Source organism: Juglans microcarpa x Juglans regia, chromosome 6D (assembly GCF_004785595.1).
Source record: "Juglans microcarpa x Juglans regia isolate MS1-56 chromosome 6D, Jm3101_v1.0, whole genome shotgun sequence".
In the NCBI taxonomy this organism is placed as follows: Eukaryota; Viridiplantae; Streptophyta; class Magnoliopsida; order Fagales; family Juglandaceae; genus Juglans; species Juglans microcarpa x Juglans regia.
In genome coordinates, this window is record NC_054604.1 from 23,923,816 (window position 1) to 23,941,179 (window position 17,364).

The following is a 17,364-nucleotide window of genomic DNA, read 5'->3' on the forward strand; positions in this document are numbered from 1 at the left end:
TTAGACCTAGGTGATAGGAGGGTTAAGGGAGGCGGGTTGATGATGGAGGCTACGGTGGTTGGGCGTGCAGTTTTCTGTTTTTCCATGAAGCGTGGTGCGTGATGCTGGTTTACATTTGAGGACACGGAGTGGCTGACGGTGGTTGAAACTGCTGGGCTTCGTGTTTGGTGTGGAGGACGTGCGACAGTGGCTGGGTGACCCACCGTAAACTAGAATAATACCACGCACAACAGACCTTTGCTTTTTTTTTCACCAGCCACTGTCGCACGTCCTCCACACCAAACACGAAGCCCAGCAGTTTCAACCACCGTCAACCACTCCGTGTCCTCAAATGTAAACCAGCATCACGCACCACGCATCACGCACCACGCTTCATGTAAACCAGCCTCCATCATCAGCCCGCCTCCCTCAACCCTCCTATCACCTAGGTCTAAGCCACTACAGTGGTTGTGTGTGGTATTATTCTGGTTTACGGTGGGTGATGCAACGAACGGGAGAGACTTTGAGAGAGAGAACCGATAGCATGAGAGACATGGATATAGAGAGAGTTTGTTGAGAGAGAACTTGAAGGGAGAAACAGGTTGAAAAGGCGTGGGGAGGTGGAACTCGGGGAGGGAGAAAAATGGGGGAGGGGGACTCGGAAGAGGTAACCGTCGAGGAGAAATAAAGGAAAAGGGATCCCTTACCTACACGGCGTCGTTCACCAAAGGGGCTGGGTATTACAAAGAAAATTCTTCTTGCAGCCACATGGACTTCGTGAACAAGGGGTGCACGAAATCGCCTACCTTCAGCTTTTATCAAGTCCTGAGTTCAAATTTTTATTTTCTGCCTCGTCGTTCACTGGTTTTCATTATATTTTCATACAAAACAAGGTAATTTGTCAGGAAGACCGATCGAACTCCCAGAAAAGTTCTCATTGACTTTGCCTCGGGTTCCTTTCCTGGGAGCCAGAGTTATCCATAAACTTTGAGTTTCTGTACCTTTCAGCTTAGTTATTTTAGTGCATAGTAGGGCTTGCACCTTCATTATTTTGTGTTTAGTCAATTGGCTTCTTCTGTATGGTTGCATGTTATACAATTTGTGAGAAAGAAATGGCCGGCTGAGCATCTCTTTTTTCGTCCATACAAACTATTTATAAACAACTCCTTGTTAAATATATAATATAAATAATAAAATCTTTTTTTTTTTATCTGTTTAAACTTTTGAAATAAATTATAATTTAATGTGATATAAAGTCAAAAATCTTGTGTTTGGACTCCGATTTTAGACCTCATTAATTAAATACTCTGTGTTTTTGTTTCGATTAATTAAGAGATTTGACCCACAAATCATGGTGATTATCTTCTAGAGAAGCGGCTGGACCCGAACGCAGACAAAAGAAAGTATCTATTGCCGTCAAGAGCCATTGAATTTCCTTGATTTTGACACATAGACAGTCCAAATGTAGAGCATGTCATCCTGTTATTTACACAAGGTTGGAACTTGAAACATGGTAGGTCTCGCCCTTTCTCTCTCCCTCTCCCTCTGCTCAAACAGCTAGATCATTAAACTGTATCTATATCAGAGAAGTCAATATATATTATCCTCGTAAACATGGAGATCAGTGAGGTGGTTGGCAGAGTAGACTATGGTGGGTCTCTGCCTGTTGAGAATGTGCAAGCTCTTGCTTCCAACAACTTGGAGGAGATCCCACCCAGGTACCTCTGGCCTGAGATGGAGTTTGAGGATCAGTACTGTTCAATCGAAGAGAACCTCCATATTCCAGTTATCGATCTGGGCAAGCTTATTCATCATCAATTTACAAGTCCAGAAGATGAACTTGAAAAACTTGACTTGGCCTGCCGGGACTGGGGCTTCTTTCAGGTATATATGTGTGTGTGTTTCTTTCTTTACACGGTTTATGCTACATAAAGATATTGTTTTCAGTTTGCAGCCCTATAAATAATTCAGACAGGCTCAAAAGTCTGGCAGTTTAGCTCAAAAGTAGGGATTAAAATTATTTATAAAGCATAATATAAATCAATAAATAAATGATTTATACACTCCTAAAGTATGCATGCTCCTTCATTTAGAAAAAAGTAAGAAAAATTCAGAACTCGAGAGAAAAAACTAACTTTTTCACCGTGGATCCATTTTTTTTTAAAACAGAGTGCACGTGACTTGGAAAATTAAAAACTGTATCTAGTATTATCATATAAATATGTGTGTGTTGTATTTTTTTTTAATTTTTTTTTTGTTTTTAATAAAATTATTGATACCTTTATGAGTGAATACAGTAGAGAACAGCTTTTAGCACATTAACAAGTTTTTATGCCCTTTTTTTTTGTTTTCTCAACCATTTTTTTATACTTGCACCCTTTTTTTTTTTTTTTTGTTATTAATTAAGTTTCAAATTCTCATTATAATTTGTCTTCACATCTCAGTAGCCAAGAAGATTTCTTTGTCTCTTTTCACAATTTTTTTTTTTTTATTCATTCTTTTTCTTTGGTGCCTATGCAAGTGATACATTTTTCAGGGAAAGAAATCATCTCAAGACTTTTGAATATATCTTTAGTAATGTGCGCATACTCATAAAAGGAGATCACATGAATCTATATTCTGCCCTGTTTGTATGGGTGTGGTATATAAAGTTTCTAGATTGTATAAATTGAAATTAAATTAGATTATCTTTTTTTAAGTGATGGAATAATCAACTGTAACAGAAAATGATAAAAAGAAAAAGAAAAAAGAAAAGAAACGGCAAATGACCTTGAAGCTCCGAAATATTAGTTATTCTTCAAAGAGTGCTACATCCACAAAGGAATTACATAAAAATAATCTTACAAATTGACGCGTCTTCATCTTATGCGTTAGATCTACTTTACAATAAAAGTAACTTTACAATCTAAACAACCATATCAAGTCACGTTAATTTGTGAAATTACTTTTATATAATATTTTTGTGGCTAAAATATTTTCCTGGTTGAAAACCATGTATTGAGATATGAATTATGTAAGATGGTTCTTCCGTAAGGATTAAACCTAGTATGAGTAATTGTGATTGTGAACAAGAAGGTGATAAACCATGGAGTACCAGAAGAGCTGATTGAGCAAATGAAGACTGATACAGAGGACTTCTTCAAGCTGCCATTGGAGGAAAAGAAGGCTTATGCTCAGCTACCAAACAACATTGAAGGCTATGGCCAAGCCTTTGTTGTGTCTGAAGATCAAAAGCTTGACTGGGGTGACATGCTCTTTATTCTTCCCCAGCCTATCCCCCAAAGGAATTTGAGATTCTGGCCTTCCATTCCCACTTCTTTCAGGTAAACTAACCACAAAAGTCTCAATAAACTAATACAAATATCACCAGATGCAACCATTTGATGGCCACTTTCATATCAGAGCAACTTTGGACAAGTACTCAACAGAGCTGCAGAGAGTCACAATCTGCCTCTTGAGATTGATGGCGCGAAACCTGGGGCTCGAACCCATGAAGCTCGCGAGCATGTTTGAGGAGGGAGTTCAGGGGATCAGAATGAACTATTATCCACCTTGCATTCAGGCTAACAAGGTTATGGGGCTAGCACCCACTCCGATGCCACAGGATTGACTCTGCTAATTCAAGTGAATGATGTCCAAGGTCTGCAAATCAAGAAAAATGATAAATGGGTTCCCATTGAACCCATCCCTGGAGCCTTCATAGTTAACATTGGCGACATCATTGAGGTGATTAATTCAAAACTGAATAGAAAATAACATTGATCTTCACAGCAAATTAACACCTTTGTTATACCATATTTATTGTCCAAGTATACTTACTGTCAATGCAGATCATGAGCAATGGAGAATATAAGAGCATAGAGCACAGAGCTGTTGTGAACCCAAGAAAGGAACGTCTTTCAATTGCAGCATTTCACAGTACAAATATGAGGACAATGATTGGTCCGGTGCCCGATATTGTGAAGGAGAATACAGCAAATTACAAGACTATAAACCATGAAGATTACATAAGACTCGTTGTTGCCAGCAAACTTGATGGCAAAACCCTTTTAGGCCATATGAAATCTCAGCATTGCAAGAGTGATGAATAGTTTAGTTCAAGATATGCCGAAACTCGAAACCCACCATGGCAGAGGAATTGAAGACAGAAGAAGTTGTTTTTAAACTTAGAAATGATTAAAATATTTAATGTTAAGTAAAAAATAATATGAATCATTACTATTGTTCAATGTATTAGTTCGATTGTCTAGATTTAAATAAAAAGATGTCATGGTAACTTTAACCAATGAATGCCTCTTAGGGATATGAGTCTTAACGGCTTACCAACCAAATAAATGGTTGTGTCCTTCAGTGAATTAGAAATATTTTCAACGTATTCTCTAATATTTGAGAAGTTGTGACTTCTCAAAAGTGTTCATTCATTTTAGTTATAACTTTTTACAAATATCCTTTCATATATATAAGTTATGACTTTTCATAAGTATAATTTCATTCTCTATAAATAGGGAACCCCACCCATAAATTTATGAACTCAAAATTCTCTACAAAAATTAAAGAAACACTTCCTCTTTTTTGTCTTTCTTTCTTTGAACTTTGACTATTTTATATTAGATTCGAGGATTTCCTTTTGTGTGCACCGACAATAAGATTAATGGAAACCAACGTTATTGTATCTTGAGAATAAATTATCAAGAAACCTAGTACATGTTAACATTTAAAGGCAACAAAATCTAATCTAAGGAAAGCGTCCACCAGAATATGCCTCTAGCTGAAAAATGAGTAAGAATTGCTTTGTGGGTGGCTTGATGGTTTAATTGGGACCTTGGGACTAGGGGTGAACAAAAAGACCGAATACGCGGCCCGACCGAATTACCGATCCGACCCGAACTAACCAACCCGTGTATGTTTTAAAACGGAAACGGAATACCCGTTACCCGATTCTTTTGTAAACGGGTAAAACCCGTTTACCCGATTTAATCTAAAACACAGTTTCTTCTTCTTCACCGAAAGACTCTCAGCCTTCCTCTCCTTTCTCCCGCTCAACATTCTCTCCCTCGCAGGCGCTCTCCTCCTCGCAGCCTCTCTCTCTCCCTCGCAGCTCACTCTGTCCATCGCAGTTGACTCTCGCAGCTCTCACTCTATCCATCGCAACTCAGAATCAAGGTTAGTGGGTTTGTCGTTTGGTTTATGGGTGTTTGGAGGGTTGGAAACAGAATCTTGCTCCCTTGCATGAGATTAGTTTCTGAGTTTGTTAGTCGTGGGTTTATGGGTGTTTTGAGTATTTTCTGATGAAGGAATCGACTATACTGAATATTTTGGGTTTATGGGTATTTTGAGTTTATGGGTTTTTTGTTTCACCATCCTGGTCTCAAGAAACGTAAGTTATAGATATTGTTTAATTCTTATCATGATTAACTTTGTTGGTTGCCCCTTGTTGACTATGAGCAAAGGGAGGAGAGCGTGAGGGAAAAGGGAGGGGGAGGGGAGATGGTTCTGGTTTTGGTTCTGGTTCAAATGATTTAAGAGTCATGCATGAAAGATAATTTATAGAGTGAAAGTATGTTGTTGAGGAATAGCTACTTTTTTTCCGGCTTTGCTGATTAATGGTTACTGATTACTTACTGTTAATGATGTTGGAGTGGAAGAGAAGAGAGGTTAACAGCTAGAGGGAAGTAATTTTACTTAGTTATGAATGTATGTTAATTGACATTTAATTTCGTTGAAGTGGTAGCCAGAATATTGATTTCATTGTCGCTGACATGTTCTTCACTTTCTTTCTTTCTTTTTTTCTTTTTCTTTTTCTTTTGTTTCTTTTTGTGGGCATGTTCTTCACTTTCTTGCTTGCTTAGTTTCTGTCACCATTAGTTCAAGAAATGATTTGAGTGAAATTTGGTGGGTTACTGCTCATGATTTGATTAATCTTATCCGTTTTCAGCTTATCTAAGTGGTTAAGACAATAATATAATCCGTTTGCTAAACCAAAAGCTAGCTCCCAGATAGGTCAGAATGATCATCCCATGCTTATTTGTCCAAAAGGCTGTCCTCGTTCATTTATAGAGACAATGTCACTGGTGGTGATGGGGTTTGATGTACCTTGGAATGGGGCAGTAAAAACCTCTAAAATGGGGGACCTTATCACTATAATTATTTCACTCAAATCATTTTCTTAGATTAAAAAAGAGATAAATACACACATCATCATGAGTTATATAGAATCTTAGTTCCTAAACTCTTCTTGTCTCATCATCATCATCCTTTTCCCAATGGTTTACTCCTCCTCGTGTAAGTTACAATCTTGTTTGATTATCTCCAATAATTAGCATTAACTTAGTACCTTACTAAAGACATCTCCTTTTGTCCCAAGTTGTGGAGTTATATATATTTTAAAAGTTTGCATTTCTTTAACATCAGGAGCAACCTAAAAGACTCAAGTGAGAGCAAAGCAGGTGCCTAAATTCACCAAATAAAAGAGACTAGTGCTTTGCATCAATCCTAAAAACTACAAAACATTGGAGAAAATCTCATTAAATATAATCAAGTGTTAGACTTCTTGTCTTCCCTCTGCTGCTACTTCTTCTTCTGCCAATTTTCTTTCATTTTATGCACATTGGAGAACTATATTTGCAGCAGTAAATGTCTTCACATGTAAAGATATAAAAAAACTTTTACGATTGTTTGGTAATGTACCTTGATTAAGTTTTCTCCTTCTTCTTCAGAAGCTGAAAGGCCTCATGCTTCTAAAGTTTCATCTGCTCTTCCACTTCCTTTCTGAGGTTGACATCTTCTTCTTTTGATGTTAAAGAAATGCAAACTATTCCGCTACTTTTGGTTTATGCTATATATATATATATATATATATATATATATATATATATAATGCTAACAACTCTTCTAAGAACGTAAAACGATAAGGCATCACTTGGGACTCGTATAAGCTTATGACTTTTTCCTTTTTGGCCTGCAAAAGCCATTAAAAATTTCTTCAATGATGCTTGATAAGAAGAATTACAGCGTGATCTGGGTGCTGATTTGCCACCAACCTAATTCTTTATTTCTATTCAAGGTATTACTTAAAAAAATTGTGTTTCTCGACATTGATTGACTTACGCTTTCATTAGTTTTTTAATCTAAATATATTGGTGTACCTGTAACATAATTTATCTCAAATTGCAGTTGAACTCTATGGAACATAGTGCTACTATGCCTTCATCTGGGTCTGAGTCAATGCCCAATGTGATTCATTTGGATAGTACTCTACCTCCAACTTTGGATAGCTCTCTCCCAACAACTAGTCCTCAAGTTCGCCCTCTTATCACAAGAAAACAAGGAAGATCAGATGTATGGCAACACTTTACAATGATTGATAATATTGATGATCCCAATGAGCCCAAAGCCACGTGCGATTATTGTGGTAAGGTTTTGTTATGTCATCCTAAACAACAAGGTACTTCATCTTTGAAGTACCATCATCAGACATGTAAAGTCTTTAATGCTATTGGAGTTGGAAGGGATAATCCCCAATAAAAAATGACCGGGACTAGGAGGACGGGGGTGGATGGTACAACTAGCAGTCCTAGTGTTGGACTTGCTAAGTACAATGAACAGAAAATATTATTGGGTTGTAGCTAAAATGATAATCATGGACGAGCTACCATTTAGATTTGTAGAAAAACAAGGTTTTAAGGACTTTATGGCCGTAGTTGAGCCTAGATTTCCAATCCCTCTCGCATTACTGTTATGTGAGATTGTATGAAGATGTATATATGTTAGAAAAAAATAAGTTGAAGAACATGTTCATGGCATCTGATTATAAGATTTGCATCACTACTGACATGTAATCTTAACTATATGTGCATAACAGCTCATTTTATTGATGATAATTGGATCTTGCATAAGAGGATTATAGATTTTAAGAAAGTTCTTGATCACAAAGGAATAACAATAGGAAAAGAGATTGAGTCATCTGTATTTGGATGGGGCATAAAGAAGATATTTACAATCACAGTCGACAATGCATCCTCTAATACTACGGCCATCGATTATTTGAGGAAAATTGTCAAATTTAGGGATTGTATGTTATTAGATAATGAACTTATGCATATAAGATGTTGTGCACATATTTTGGATCTTATTGTCCAGGATGGATTGAAAGAAGTTGATAAATCAATTGTCAAGATTCGAAATGCAATTAAATATGTAAAGTCTTCCCCTACAAGACTTAATAAGTTCAAGTCATAAGCAGAGAAGAAAAATATTTTGGGTGGCGGGCTTCTTTGTCTTGACGTTCCAACTATGTGGAACTCAACATATCTAATGTTGAGTGCGGCTCTCAAATATTATGCAGCGTTTGAGGTGATGCAATATGAAGACGAGTTTGGCCTATATTTACATGTGATTGGACAAAGAACACCAACTTTACAAGATTGGGAAACCATCAAGGTTTTTGTACAATTTTTGAAGCTTTGTTATGATATGATTTTGTGGGTTTCAGGCTCAGTTTATGCAACTTCAAATTTATTTATTAAAAAAATATTCTAATTAATAGTGAAATTCGGGTCGGATCGGGTGAACAGTCCAAGTTGGGACCTTGTTTTAGAAATATAATTTTTTTCATTAATATAAATATATATAATCGTAAAAAATCATGAAATATTCTTCAAATATAAATTTAAACTCTCTAATCCTTTAAATCCTATTGTCAGGGCCACTTGAGACAAGTCCAGTGGCCTGCCAAAACTGGTATGCACCTAAATAGATTGCTTCAGTCACCACACAGTTAATTGGACTCCCAGGGCCAAAACCATAAATCATGGGTTCGTTTGTTTTATGAATAAGATGAAATGAATAAAAGGAAATGAATTGGAATTAAAATTAAAAAATTAAAAAAAATATTGTTAGAAAGTATTTTTTAATATTATTTTTATTTTAAAATTTAAAAAAATTGAATTATTTATTTTATTTTATATTAAAAATTAAAAAATTATAATAATTAAATGAAATAAAATAAGATAAGATATTTTTTAAAAATAAACTATCAGATGGCCCAGAATAAATACTCGGCGCATAAAACCACATTTCAAACTAGTAATAAATTAGTAATCCCCAACAGTCCCATCATCTTTATTTTTCCTTCTTTCTTTCTCGTCTGTTCATTTTGGATAGTAGCTCATGAATAGGATTACTGCCATCGCATGATGCCATGAACCAGTAACCTGACAAACCCTCCACAGACCTGATTAAACAAACGTTTCTCTCACACAAGCACAGTTGCTTTTTGAGGAGCTTGATGTAGTTTGCATTTTACGACTCTTTTTTACCCATTTTAAAGCCAATTTGGCAAGCCATGCTCTTACAAGGTACAGGCACCATGGGCGGAGTGGCTTTGGCAGAAGAACCTCCCGAAAAAAGCTGCAATCTGTATATGGAAAGCAAGGTCTAATTGTTTACCGGTGGATGAACGCATTCGTTCCCTTGGAATCCCTTTAGTTTCAAGATGTGATTGTTGTGTAGATAGGAAGGTGGAAACCTTGGATCATATTTTTAGCATGGGGGAGTTGGCGAGGGAAGTCTGAAAGAGGGCTGCATTGGCTCTGGGAGTAAATTGCTTGGGGTCGTCCACTTTGTGGAGCAGAGTGACCATGTGGTATAGTTGCGCCAAAAATTCCTCGCAAAGGAGCGTGTTAATTGGCTTGGTGCCGGGCTTGATTGTCTGGAGATTATGGGCGAGAAGATGCACGGCCCGAATGGAGGGAGTTTTGGGCTCAGTGGACTCAGTGTGGCTATCTATTAATACTGGTTGAGGACCATTTCTGATTCTCTCACGCAGGTGTCGGCTCTATCTCGTGCGGATAGGAAATTACTGGAAGAATTGCAAGTCCCAATTTGCGCTATCAAGTACAGGTTGCCTAGGTTGATTCGGTGGAAAAGACCAGCTGCGGGGTGGGTGAAGCTTAACATAGATGGTAGTTGTAAAGGCAATCCCGGGACGTGTGGTGGAGGAGGGGTGATTAGAGATGACGATGGCCGTTTCTTAGCTGGGTTCTCAGAAAACTAGGGATTCGGCACTAACACAGAAGCTGAGTTGAGAGCTTTACTAGGTGGGGAGCGTCTGTGTCTGGCTTTGGGGTACTCACAAGTAGAGATTGAAGGAGACTCAGCGGTGATTATAAAATGGGCACAAAGGCACGTTTGCACCCTGTGGTACCTCTGGGATTTTTGGAATGAACTGCAGGTGGTGCTTTCGTCGATCTCTTACTCAATCTCACATCAGTTCCGGGAGGCCAATCAAGCGGCGGATTACTTGGCTAGGGAAAGAGAGGTTGGGTTTGCATTGAGGCTTGTTGGTGGGGCTTCGATCCCACGGCGATTAAGGGTCGTTTGGACAGATTGGGTTTGCCTTCGTTTAGAGTCTAGAGGCTAGCTGTCTGATGTATTGCCTGTTAAGAGTGTTTGTATTATGTTTTAAAAGTTTTTGGTTTCGGGGGTCCCTTTTTGGTTTAGAGAGTCTGTACTAAGTTTATCTTGAATAAAGTTTGAAGGTTTTTTTTTTTTTTTTTTACTAAATGCTCTTACAAGGTACAAGGCAAAAAGTTGATTTCAGGGTTTTCCAACCCAAAAAATATATCATCAATCAGTTCAATCGATGATCTGGTCTTAGTCTGAGTGGTTCAAAGTTCAAACTCCCTAACTCAGAAGCATGCTGCATTAAACTAACGCTACGTGCCTTTACAAACAAGAAAAGAGAAAAACGATGATAAAAACAAAAATGAAAATTGAAGTAGACATTGAAGGAGACATTAACCCAAAAGGACACGTATCATAGGAAAAGCTTCACCGAAAAAATGTAGAAAACAATAGAAAATAGCCATAAAACAATTTGTAGATTGACTACTACAATCTATTTTCTCTTCCCTTTTTTTTTTCAGTCATTAAATTCACTGCCTACGGGCAATTAAGTAAAGTGTAAAGCTTTCTATTCCTTAAATTCCTCCTCATCCTTGGTGAATGCAGTACTTGATCCTTATCTCTGGTATGAGTTCAATTGACTTTTACTAGCTAAGCTAATGGATGCCTATGACTCTTCCAATATGATTTCACTGGAAAATGCTACTAACTGAACAATCATCGTGAACACGCCAGATAGTTTCACCCAACAGATTTGCCACTGAAAGAACGGTCAATTGGGGAAAGTAGTTCTTCTCTGCAATTGGGATTGTGTTTGTGATAATCACCTCTTGAAACAGGCCACTTGACAGCCTTTCAATTGCAGGAGGGCTGTAGAGAAAAAAAAAAAGTAAGCATAGAAGAGTCATATGATTGAGATGGTTATACTCAAATTCACTCACTTTTTAAATTTAAACTGAAGGTCCAGTAATAAGATGTTTAATATCTCAATAATCTCTAATCAAAGTGTAGACCACTGCTAATATTTTTGTGATTTTGACAAAAATGAGGATAAACACAGGTGGTTTGGCTGTTCAGTCTTTCTAAAAATTCACTGCAACTTCTGTTCAGCATCAAACTGAAGACCCCCCCCCCCCCCCCCCCCCCCCCAAAAAAAAAAAAAACGAGTAGAAAAAAGCCAGCAGTCAACCATTTCGCTGGGCCCATTTAGAACTGCTAGCCTTATCATAAAGAAGTTAACAAGTCCGAGGTAAACATCTAGGAAAAAAACAAAGGAAAAGATTAACTGCTACAAATGAAGCCAATACCTAAACACAGCGTGAGTGCAGCATGCATATACCTCCCTGGCCCCCTCTTCATGTAATAGAGCTGCACCTTTAGCAATGGTTCCTATAGCAAACAACAAATTCATTAGTTATAAGATGATCTAATTTAAAGGAAACTCGTACAACTAATTATGTCCTCTTTCTAATTTTATTTTTTACTTTTATATTATTTTTAAGCCTTAAAAAAAGAAAATCTCCTCTATGCTGCTCCCTTTAAACGAATTAATTCCCAGGGTACAGCCAAATCGATGATGGTAAACATCAACTCCATGGAGATGCCTAATAATTGGAGGGGAAAAAAATCTGCAATAATCAACCCATTGTATGAACAGAAAAAATACAAAATAAATTTGTCATGATTTCGATCAAAAGGACATAATTGCACACCAGCTTATCTATAAACTGCAAAGGATATAAAGATACTGAGGGAATGGAAAAGTTAGTCAGTCGTGCCTTTATTAAAAATAAAATGGTGAATATACTCACGCCAACCCACAAGGAGAGAGGTAACCCAAATGATAAATTTAAATAGAAAATCATTAGCAATTGAGATATTTTCCAATATTAACTGAACATTAAAGGCTCCAATCTCCATGTGCAGGAAGGTTTAGGATTGGAGTTTGGCACTCAAAGGTACTGACTCACCAGCAGTGTCAATCATGTCATCCAACATCACTGCAACCTTTCCTTTTACATCTCCAATCAGATTCATCACCTGCAATGTAAATATTAGACATGGTTTTAGGATGTGGAAGACAAAACGAACTATAAAAACAAGCTTCATGGGCGTTTAGGCCATGTTTGGTTTACTAGAATTTTCCAAAAAAATTTGAAAATCAAACCAAACATCCTTAAATCTCAAAAAAACAATCTATTTCTAGCTTTCAACTCTTCATCTAATCATACCTAATCAATACTCACACACAAAAATCAGTATAACTTTTATAAATTTCAAAACATAAATAATCTTAAAAAATTATATTCAACCAACTTTTTAACTTTATCTATCCACTTTCACAAACTCCAATACAATACTTATTTTAAAAACGATTTTTATTCAAATTTTTCTCTCTCCTCCAAAACCTAATCTCAAACAAATTCTCAAATATTTCTAACATTTTTGGTAACCAAACATGGCCTTAATTTAAAATAACATTCAAGTGAATAAAAAATTTGATCAAGGCAGATGTAACCTGAAAAATAGATAGTGTCAAAGAGTACTCATGCAAAATTACCTCGGCAACATTGTGTCCATGACGCCTTTTGTCTACAATGGCTAAAGGCGCATCAGATAACTTTTTTGCAAAAGCACGTGCCCTTGCTACCCCACCAACATCAGGGGAAACAACTACCAAATCTTGAGAGTTTATCCTCTTACTGGCAAGATAATCAAGAATCACGGGCTAGAGCACACAACAAACAATAGTATCAGAGACCAATAAACTAGTGAGAGTCAACAATCAAGGCTATGGACTAATTTACCTGAGCGTATACATGGTCCACTGGGATATCAAAGTAACCCATGGACTGCCCAGAATGAAGGTCACAAGCAAGAACACGGTTTGCACCTGCTTCTGTGATAAGGTTTGCGACTAGTTTGGCGGCAATCGATTCACGCCCTTGGGTCTGGAAAGAAAAGTCACAGATGAAGAAGACAATGTTAAATTAGCCTATAAAGAACACAATATAGTGCAAATTCTTATGAACCATTGATTTGCTTAAGATGCAATGCTCAAACCAATCATGTCAATTCGTTGTGTTCAATCAAATCAGATTCAGTCATATCCCCTTCATCGACAACTAGATCATCCAGGCTTTTTTTTTTTTAAATAGATAGAAAAATAATTAAAGGTCATAAAAGTACACTGTAATTTAGAACTTGCCTTTCTGTCAGCTCTGGCATATCCAAAATATGGAATCACGGCAGTAATGGTTTTGGCCGATGCTCTACGACAAGCATCTATCATTATCAAAAGCTCCATGAGATTCTCATTTGCAGGAGGGCAGGTAGGCTGTACTAAGTATACATCACATCCTCTGACACTCTCTCGCAACTGAACATATATTTCGCCATCAGCAAATTGCTTTATGTTGATATTCCCAAGTTCCAGGCCCATATACCAAGCAATTTCCTGGGGATAAAAAACAGAGATTGGCAATATAAGCACAGCATTCCAAGAATTATACACGTATCTTGTGTTGAGAATAATTCTAGAGGATTTTTTAAAAAAAAAACTCATTCTCAGACATGCATAAAGAACTACATTCATCATATTTTGGGAGAATAGTAGCCGTTCAAAGCAAAGATACAACCATTGGTTCTCAGAAAGTAGACATATGGTACCTGAACGGTGAAAGGTTCAATTCCATGTCATGATATAACGAAAAATTCATCCAATGATTCCAAATTTCATAAATTGAAGACAGTGAGCATGCCAGATCACTGGTGTGCAGATAATGTTCAGAATAATATAATCAAAGAGAATTGTGGCGCAACCATTAAAAAAGGGAAAGAAAAACTCTAGAAGCATGACAGAATAAACCATGGAGAACTTGCAAACCTTGAATGATTTATCAATACACTTATTTGTGAACAATCAGAATTGACAATAATATAGAACATGAAGACAAAACCCTTGCCCATTACCTTCTTTCACCACTTAAACAGAAAATAATTCAGTAACAATATCTTACTCGTCCAAAGAATAAAGTACTAATAGTACCTGAGAAAGTGTAGGATTTGCAGTGCCAGAAAATAGTTTCAGCCTGGTACTAGTCCTGTTGATTGTTTTCTCCATACGTGCAGTTTCCAAAAACTTAGGTAGATTCCGCTCGTTAAGGATGGGAACAATCGGCTTCCCATTTACACTTTTGAACGGTGGTTCAGATAGATCACATATCTAACACAACAAAGAAACACCCATATCAATTATATTTGAGGACCTAAATTACATGTACCTCAAAATTTGAGAAGAAAAGCTGCTGGAATAACCATGACAGAGTTTATCCATGCCCCATAATTTTAGTTTTTACTCATATATGTTGCAAAAGTATCACAAAGGATAGATTCAAAATACTTTATAGTCACTAACTTGAAGCTCAGGACAGTGAGGCCATGTTTGGTAGACCAAGTTTTTTCAAATTACAATTAGTTTTTTAATCAAACCAAACATCTACAAATCTCAACTTTTCTCTTTCAACTTTTTCTATTTCAACTTATAAACCTTTTATCTACTCATTACCCAATTATTAACTAAACAAAAAAATGAATACCCCTTTTACAAACTCCAAAAAAAAAAATACTCTTAAAAAATTATATTCAAATAACTTTTCAATTCTACCTATTCACATTCACAAACTTCAATACAAAATTTATTTTTTTAAAAAAGTTATTCAAAATTTTCTCTCTCCTTTCCTAAAAATCAATCTCCATTCTCAAAATATTTCATAACCAAACATGGCCAAAATTTTTTTAATTTTTTAGAATTCTTGAGAAGTTTTGAAATACTTTTTGTAATAACTTTGTAAAGAGTAATGCTCCTCATCATCCTCTCATCATCTCACGATGTAATATCAAATGATTGAAAAACTATTTGTTATGTTTTAATTGTTCCTTAATCCTTTGATGCCACAAGGTAGATAGAATGAGAATTTGTTAGGCCAAAAGTTTCTGGAGATATACTTTGTAATGAGATTTGTAGAAATTGGAAGGTAGAATTAAAATTTTTACTACGAATTATTTATGAGTTTTTGTAAATTTTTTTAACGGAAATTGATGTTTTTTAAGGGATAATATAAATATATATATATATATATATATTTTTTATAAGTAATATATATATATTGATTGAAATAGATTTAAAAAGAAAAAACTGAATTTTTTTTAAAACCAAACGTACACTTAATATCCCATCTTCAAACTAAGAAAATTATACAGCAAACCCAAGCCCACAAATTAAAACAAGGAGAACCCATTGATATTGCAACCACTTAAAAATCACAATTTAAAAATATGACAAAATTTGGCTTAAATTTTTTTCCCATTGGAATTAGACTGAAATTAAACAGAGCCAAAAAATAACCCAAAAACTCACATTTTGAAGCCATGACAGTATTTAAAAAATAAAAAATAAATCTATGCATGTATATATTATGGGGAGACAGAGAGAGTTTACGATGCTGTTAGGGGCTTGAATTCGAGAGAGAGAGTCGCAGGAGACGAAGCGCCTATGGCTGAGGGGGAAGCTAGAGAACAGAGACGAGGCAGCAGCAGAAGAAGACGCAGAACCAGAACCGGCGGCGTAAGAGGAAGAAGAAGTATATGGCAGAGTCAGCGAGGCAGCAGCCATGGCTATTGTATTATGTACGGCTGGGCACAACGAGAGAGAGAGAGAGAGAGAGAGAGAGAGAAAGAGAGAGAGAGGTTACTTTTTAATTCTATGGAGGCTGGCGCTCTCCTCTTTTGCCTTTATTCTTTCTTGTGTATCAATGGCGGGTCTTTGTGTTTTCCACGAGATTCGGATTTTCGCATAATTTACCAAGGGCGGTGCGGCGTGGTGTGGGGAACCAAGTTACGGCGCCGTTTTAAGGTGTTTTATTTATCGGTCAAAATGCGCTAGTAAAAAGTAGCCAAGCCAGACAAGTCTTCCACGTTAATTCACAATTACCGTTAATATAGAAAAGTTTTATAAAAATAAATTTATAAATTTACGATAAATTTATTTTATAATAGAAATAATTTGATAATTTAATATATTATGTTAAATAATATTAATTTATAAATTTATAAATTTAATTTTACATTAATTTATGAATTTAATTTTATAAAATTCTTTATGATATATAAATATATTCCACTAAACAAATCAGAATTCACGTCGAGCCAGACAAATAAGTTTCGTGACAATGAATTTTTATATTAAACTAATACCTTTTTCATTTTCCTTTTTTCAAACATCAAAAAGGATAAAAATATTTTAAATTCTCCCAGTCCACAAGAGTGTTTACTTTATAGAAGTCAATTTTCTTTTCTTAATTTTTCTTTGAGTTTAGATAAGGTTTGAATCATCTTGTTCTACTTTCATGTATACATTTTGGCTCCACCAAAATTAAATAATATTTAAAATGAAAAATACAATGGAAGTTAGATAAAGCTACGAATCATCTTGAGTTTCCTTGATCATGTTCAATGGTAGTATTAAAGAAAAAAAAATGATATTAATAACATTTTAACCCTTATCTTTTTTATATTTTTTGACGTGACATATCTAATCATTTAATGTCATATTAAAAGAAAATAAATAAAATAGGTTGGATTATAAGAATTGTATACTATCAATTGAATATGAGGCCTTTGTTTGTGTTGCAAAAAGGGATGAATGGTATATACAGCAACATGCTAATTCGTGCCACCATAATAATCTCTTTTCCATGTCCAAAATATGTTATGATTTAACATAAAACGCCAAAAATGTGTAATGAATGAGAAGAAACATTCCAAAGAAAGACGCTGTCCACATTCTATGTTCACAACTGAGAAGTGAACGTCACCAAGTCAACATAACTCAGAAGCTGTCTACATTCTATGTTCAGAATTTTTAGATTCTTAATCAGAAAATTTGGAAAACTAGAGAGAGAGAGAGAGAGAGAGAGAGAG

General features: G+C 35.8%; 2 protein-coding genes across 2 annotated transcripts; one reads left to right on the forward strand and one right to left on the reverse strand.

Moving 5' to 3' along the window:
• The first annotated feature begins 1,548 nt into the window (after positions 1 to 1,548).
• On the forward strand, positions 1,549 to 4,246 carry LOC121235216 (S-norcoclaurine synthase 1-like). The gene is given in 5 exon segments (XM_041131515.1): positions 1,549 to 1,863; positions 3,055 to 3,302; positions 3,382 to 3,563; positions 3,566 to 3,705; positions 3,810 to 4,246. Coding segments are annotated over 5 exon segments (1,101 nt in total). The 5' UTR covers positions 1,549 to 1,593; the 3' UTR covers positions 4,071 to 4,246.
• Positions 4,247 to 10,775: 6,529 nt separating this feature from the next.
• LOC121235086 (ribose-phosphate pyrophosphokinase 1) lies at positions 10,776 to 16,192 on the reverse strand. Its single transcript, XM_041131315.1, has 8 exons — positions 15,884 to 16,192; positions 14,432 to 14,608; positions 13,592 to 13,840; positions 13,191 to 13,334; positions 12,944 to 13,111; positions 12,354 to 12,423; positions 11,691 to 11,772; positions 10,776 to 11,253 (listed from the first exon to the last, which is right to left on the reverse strand). The coding sequence occupies exons 1-8, from the start codon at positions 16,055 to 16,057 to the stop codon at positions 11,073 to 11,075; spliced, it is 1,245 nt and encodes a 414-aa protein (XP_040987249.1). The 5' UTR covers positions 16,058 to 16,192; the 3' UTR covers positions 10,776 to 11,072.
• Between the last annotated feature and the right edge of the window lie 1,172 nt (positions 16,193 to 17,364).